Here is a 7,230-nt window from a genome sequence, read left to right as displayed (position 1 = left end):
GTGTAATTTTTCTTTACACACCACAAGGATTACCATTTGTAATAAAATCTCACCCTTTATTTGGATAGCATTTACTCACATACAGTACCATCAATTCACTTTATTTGACAAAATAAATCAAAAAATTCATAAATATGAATAGCACACATGCACATATTCATCAGAACATAAACAATTTTTCTTGTACAAACTATACAACAAAATGAGAGGACATCATTTTCACAAGCACCTGCAGTAATTCTTTACCCGCAGTAAAAATCCACCCAAATGCCAGATTGTGTTTCAGTATTACTTGTAGCTGTAATACAAGTAAGTGTATTCCAATTAAGCAAGTAAACACTTTTTTCATAGTTTAGGTTCATAGTAATTGTTTTCATTTGTTTGCTGGCAGAGGATGATAACAAACAAAAAAGTGCCTGAAAAGCATTAGATTTAACATACATTTAGAATTTATTTTGGTATCCAAATCGCCAACTCTGCGCCATGATACCATAACTGCCTGGCAACATTGATAAGAACAGGAATGTTTGGGCCTCTCCTTCCCCATCAACACCATGTTTTGCTACAATAACGCATGTTGTCCACCATTCCTAGCCTCCCTCCATCCTCTCACTTCAGCCCATGCTGACTTTCATGGTGTCTGCGAAGATCCACCTTGCGCTGGAAGCCCTTGGTACAGATCTCACAGCCGAAGGGTTTAAAGCCTGTGTGCTTGCGGCTGTGTGTAATGAGGTTGGAGCTTTGGCTGAAGGCTTTGCCACACACCTGACATTTGTGGGGCTTCTCACCTACAAAGACACACACACGCAAAAAAAAAAAGAAACATTTAAACAATGTCATAATCAGCTTCATACTGTATTACCTAGCATTGATGCTCTTGACCAGATAGTCATACTTAGCATTAATAGTCTTGCATAGAAACAGTCAGATAACATGACACAAAGGTACATGTACTGTAAAGCTAAAGTCAGTATCAGTGACAGGGGGGAAAGAATCGTGCCATTGTTCAGATTTGTCAAACATTCATCGAAGGCACATTACGCCTGCACAGACATCCTTTCACACAGGCCATGGCAAAGTAGGGAAACCAGATATGCAAATCGGATGAACATTTGTTTAAGTTTCTTTTTCTGATTTATCAGCAGTTATATCAGTTATATTACTCTTGGAAACAATTAACAGCACCTGGAGAGCAGGGAAGTACAGAAGGGGGAATCTGACTGACATAAAGATGTTTAGTTCCTAGACCTCAAATCATTCGTTGATTTGTCATATACTGGTAACACAGCACACATCTCCCAAATGCATATCCTTGTCAGATTTTCTGAGAGAATATGTTGTACACTCAGATCTCTAGCTTTCAGTTAGTCAAGCCATCTTCACTGTGCTTTGATAACACTTCGGCACTTAAGTTGCCCTTAAATGTATACAGTAATAACTGTGGTACTGTATCAACATTGTACTCAGTGAGTAACTACTACTGTATGTACGGTAACTGCTATGTAATTACAGTATTGGTTATCACACAAGAGGAATGCACTGGGATATTTGGCGTCACCTTTGACCATTTTTTGAATGGAGTTTTATACTGTTATCTATTGCCAGGGAGAGAGAGTTTTGACATTGATCGTGCAGACTCTATAATATGACTATATAATCATATAACCCCTTGTGTAATAACCGATATCGCTAGACTGTAATGACATAGCAGTTACATAGTAGTTACTACGTAAGTACAATGTTGATACCGTAGTTACTACTATGTAGTTACATACATTTAAGGGAACATTAATAGAAAGTATCACCCAAACCTCTTACTCATCAAGCCATCTTCACTGTGAGAACATAATAGTCCCTCCTCACCTGTGTGGATGTAGGTGTGTTTCTTCATGTCAGATTTCTGGTGGAACCTTTTGCCGCAGTACTGGCAGGGGTAGGGTCTCGTGTCCGAGTGGATGAGAAGGTGGGTGGAGAGGGTGGAGGAGCGCTTGAATGTCTTCCCACACATCTTACACTCGAAACTTCTTTCCTTCGTTCAGAAAAACAAACCGACAAATAATGTCATTGATTTATCATTTCCCCTCTAATATCCTCATTCATGTGAATCTATCGGATTTGCATATTCCGTGGAAGCACAGTGAACTAATGTCGCTCTATCTGATACTCAAAACTGGAATTGGAAACCCTGAAGTCCACAACAGCAGTGACAAAAGCTGACACTTTCACAATCTCTAACCAGTCGAGCTCTTTCCCCTGACCAAATCAACAGAGCGCTGTGCATTGTGGGTATACCTGAGAGTGGACATTCATGTGTTGTTCCAAGCTGACGGCGTGGCCAAAGGTTTTCCTGCAGATGCTACAGCCGAACGGTCTTGTCCCGCTGTGGGAGCGCCTGACGTGCACCTCCAGCCCGTGAGGGGTTGAGAACACCTGCCGAGGGAACGGGAGACAGCGGAGTCATCACTCCGTTAAGGATCTTTACAATATATCATCATCATCATCAAAAGGTCATCATCTTCTTCAATCATAAAAAATGATAAGACCCTATCTTTAGCTATAGCAACATGTCCCCTAATTCTCTTCAAGGCGCCTCTTTGTGGGCTACGATACACTTCTGTACAGATTCATTTGTTAAACATATTGATCTCCCAGTGTCAAGAGAAAGCATTGACCCCAGGCCTGGCGTACCTTGTCGCAGGTGATGCAGTGATAGGTGTCGGAGATGGGGGAGTAGTGGGTGCTGCAGTCCAGAGGCTGCTGTGGCTCGGGGCTGTGGCTGACGTGAGCCCCATACAGGCTGCTGGCGTGCTGCAGAAGGGAGGGGGCGAAGCTCATCTGACAGAGGTCATAGGGTGAAGGCACAGGGTCCCATGCATACGTGGGCTTGTAGTAGGGAGGGAACTCTTCCAGATGAGGCTCTGAGGGTAGACAGATAGGATGCGAGAAATTAGCCAATGAACATTGTACGTGGCTTTCCACATGAGTTATGTTTTAAGGCTGCAAAAATCTAACCACTCAATAGAGATTAATGAGGTTCTATTCTATTCTGTTCTATTCGTATGAGGCGCCATCGAAGGTCTCTCACCTGATAAATAGAAAGGCCGTCCAGGGGTGACAGAGGGCATGGTTGGTTCTAGGTGAGTGGGGACTGGGCACTCATGCTCCTGCTCGCATTTAATGTAAGAGTAGGGGTCAGGGTGAGATGGCTGACCCAGCGACTGAGGTGTGTCTGGAGAGGCTGGGCTCGGTGGTTCTGATGGCACCCCTGTCAATAAAAAAAAAAAAACGCAGGTGGTGCCATGTTACAATAGCTCTCGTCAAATGAGATTTTTCAAGACAGATTTTACGAGGTGAAATTACAAGAAACCTATGAGAGGGCACAAATCAATTGATAAAAGAACTTTGATGAAAAGGAACTAGCAAATGGAAGGCTGGAAAGCTTTTCTTCAGAATGTCTGTTTTGCATATGTGTGACACCCGCCCTAACCGCTCGTGAGTGTTCTGTTGATGTTCCAATGAATTAAGGGATTTCGATGAAGCAGGACTAGTACTGTGAAACCTGAACATGAAATAACAGTTGTTGTGGTTTCCTTTCATGGAATGTTGTCTTATAGTTGGCTACTGGTCGGACAGGTGCTTTGCATAACCCCAAAATGGATTGCTATTCTGTGCTATTGCACATTTTAATATAGAAATATATTGTAACTTTATAAAATTATAAAATCAACTTCATAATTGTATAAACATCAATTCTCCAAGACCCTGTAACTGTATTGATAATCTGCTATTGTCTTATGATGTAGCGCGGAACGTTTAATCACCAGAAAAAATAGGCCTAATTGAAAAGTCTTGGACTAATGGTCACGTCAGTTGATTTCTGAAGCTATGGACATGCAAATAAACACTTGCAATGTAAAAGTATTGATGTGCAGTTCTGACAATCGTGACATTCTTACTTGTAATAGATGTAAGGTCCCTGGGTTTGTCTTGTTCCTGGTGAGACCGGTGCACATTGTAAGATGCGCACCTTTTGTTTTTCACCAAAAATGATCGTGGCATGTCAAAGCTGTTGGGAAAAAAGAAACACAATTTGGTCATGTAAAATACTTATAATTAGACTATCGTTGCATGGTGATACATTAATATAGCCTACCAAACTGTAGCAGCAAGTTTCTGACATTTCAGTAAGAGGAGTGAGAGATTATTTCTAAAAGGGGGTATTTATGAAGAACAACTTTGTGTCCACTTGATTAGGCAAATTGGTTGACTTAAAATATAATGTTTTAATTTCAAAGCAATTGATTTTGAAAGTCATTTTGACATATGTCCCTCCACACTTTTGGCCGCGACGAATTGTCCCTCCAATGGACAGGCTAATTCAAAAAACAATAAGTACATGCCAATTGCCTATTCTCGAACTGTCGTCAGGTGTCTAATACACAAGAAAAAAACGTTCGTTCAAAAAGCCTATGTTATTATCAAAAAGCCAATTTGACATACTTAAACATCACTAATAACAGCAAAAATAACCAATAAACTTCAACCGTCGTCTATAAAAAAATTCATATTCATGCTGTATGACTGTACTTACCGTTAGTTTATGAATAGTTTGGATATAGCCTATAGTGTCTTTAATTGAGTCAATTAGTTCTTATTTCCCTGCGCAAAACAAAATCAATCTGTCGAAGAAGAAATATTTCGTAAAATCCTTTCGCAAAAGTCAGAATCCAAACCACTGTCACAACATCGCACTTGTTGCTCTCTTTCTTTGGCTCTCCTCCCTGATTTTCAATCAGATAATTTTGTGTTGGAATCTGACTGTGGTTTCAACCAATGAGAGTCAACTCGCAGGTGGAAATTTGCGTAGAAAAACACATAGAGGCCCCACAGTTTCCTCGAACTGTTAGAAAAGATTTAAAACACATTTACGTTGAAATTATCTTGGCCCATATCTATCTATGTGTCACTCTTCACATTCTCCACACATGAAAATATGTATTTTTGGGCACATAAAATTATATTTTTTGTGGAAAGAACAAATTATAAGCATCATCGAATTGTACAACAGCAAAACCGAATCGTTTTTTTTCTTCTTTTTTTACAATATCAACACTGATGGGAGAAACTAATCATGTAACGAAGGACCAATCCGAAAGTTGCACTCATTCTCACATCTTGCAATATTTGATTAACAAGATTTACAGTAGTCGAAACACTCTCTGTTGTATTTTTAAATTGCAAATACATTCTGGGTGCCTAAGATTTAAATAAGCAAAACTGCATGTTAAGCTCCAGCACCTCCAAAGATAAACACACCAAACCAGTCTCATGCTATACTTAATCTTTACACGGCCTTGTTTGCGCTGTAGCCTACTGTGTTGTGTATTGCGCTGTTCATCAGTAACGTGCATGGATTGCTTCTTAAAACTGTCAAAAAATATATGAAGAATGAAGAGACAGAGTGTCAATTAAGTACTTTTTAAAAGAAGGATCGTATAAACAACATAGTTAATGACTGTGAATAAAGCAATTTAGTGCAATGCATTCTTAGAGGGAGGACAGTTTATTTGGTCTTGGACGAGCCGTTTGTACAGAGGCACACTTGCGACATCATGCGGCTATGTTTCGACTGTCGCTACACGTGAGAACATCATGAAATACTCGTGAGATATAGTGAGACCCTAAGAAAAAGATTTATAATTCTATGGAATTCTAGAACTATTCTCGCCAATTACTTTTTGTAAGTGTGCATGCATTCATTTGAAATCGGTGTCAATAGGCCACGACACTGCATGGAACTTCTTACCCATAAAGAATGCTGCTTTATCGCTTAAAGGGGCGATCTGGGATTGGTACATCCATTGTTGGATTTTTAATAAACGATGAAGCTATTGATTCTTGAAGAATACAAATTCCTCGTGAGCTTAGTTCAACTGTTTTACCCCATCAGAACCCAAAATATAAGGTTGTTTTACTCCATTGTTTGTAAACAATGTCATTGTAAACAAACACTGTATAGTTACAAAACATGGTAAACATGCCATCCATGTTGATCTCATGGATGGCCAGTCCTTGCATCCAAAGCTCCTATGAATTTAAGAGTGGTTTATGCCCCTTTAAGGTAGTATTGCAATCTATGACCAACTACAAAAAATACTGACTGCAATATGGTCTACTGGGGAGAGGCCACTAAAAAACAAAAAGCAGCAAGAAAACACATTGGATTAGTATGAAGAAGAGATGAGAATACCATAATGACATTTTATTTACAGTACAATAGTCTTGTATAAGCATTTGTGTGTTACCAGAAGATGGCAGTGCATGAGTGCAGACATGTTTGATTGCTTGTCTTACATCTTTGGGAAGTCGGCTACATACAAATCCATGTTGACCTCCAGGGGTTTTGGTTATTGCTCTTTCCTTAAACTTTTTGAATCATTGGATTGATTGACAAATTAATAAACTACATTGTGCACTGACTCACATAGGCCTAATACCATGCACTTTCCAAGATGAGGTTGAATTAATCAAGTGATGTGGAGTCTAGGCCAACACAAAAGCACTTACAATTTCACATTTTAAACACGTACGTTTTGGCCGATCAAGTCAGTGGAGCAAACGCCTCAGGACCTCTGTGGAGAACATTCTGGGCCACCTCTTACAACAAGGTGTGAATGAAGTGAGTGTGGATGGATTGAATGGGTGAGCATGGTGTAGTTGCAAAGATTCACAGGGCTATCTTGCTTATTACTTCTAGTAGACACAATGTAGCCTTTGTATTATCTAGCAAATAGCTCATCTTTATTTGCTACATGGCAATATGGTTTAATTGCAATTAGTTCGCAAAGGGTTAAACAAGGAATAAGGAATGACTAATATTGCAAATAATCATAAAAATGCTACATTTGCTAAATATTTTCTGCTCAAAGAATGGTCCTGATCCCAGTTCAGTGCCCACAATTTCCTATCATATCTCTTTTGAGCGCATGCGCTAACTACCTGAGTCACGCGAAACCGCATTACTCATAAACTCATCCCTCCACACATGAGAAAAACAATCCATAGTTTCCTGTGACATGAGGAAATGAGGGTGTTGTGCATTGAAATATGATTATATCTGAATAGAAGTATTTGTAGCAGAGCAAATGTGGCATTATTTGGCCCAGTAGACTCGTCAGTGAGCAATTGCATGTTCTGGGGGGGCTCGGGGATTACTTTTCGTCCAAGGCA

The 7,230-nt window shown here is 39.8% G+C and overlaps 1 protein-coding gene across 1 annotated transcript; it reads right to left on the bottom strand.

Moving 5' to 3' along the window:
• On the bottom strand, window positions 1-4,771 carry gfi1b (growth factor independent 1B transcription repressor). Its single transcript, XM_083669477.1, has 7 exons — window positions 4,592-4,771; window positions 3,957-4,066; window positions 3,086-3,265; window positions 2,689-2,918; window positions 2,293-2,430; window positions 1,864-2,029; window positions 1-788 (listed from the first exon to the last, which is right to left on the bottom strand). The coding sequence occupies exons 2-7, from the start codon at window positions 4,057-4,059 to the stop codon at window positions 610-612; spliced, it is 996 nt and encodes a 331-aa protein (XP_083525603.1). The 5' UTR covers window positions 4,060-4,066; window positions 4,592-4,771; the 3' UTR covers window positions 1-609.
• Window positions 4,772-7,230: the final 2,459 nt, after the last annotated feature.

This window comes from Argentina silus, assembly GCF_951799395.1.
Source record: "Argentina silus genome assembly, chromosome: 5".
NCBI lineage: Eukaryota > Metazoa > Chordata > Actinopteri > Argentiniformes > Argentinidae > Argentina > Argentina silus.
The sequence above is the reverse complement of the archived record's forward strand: the minus strand, read 5'-3'. Positions and strand labels throughout refer to the sequence as shown.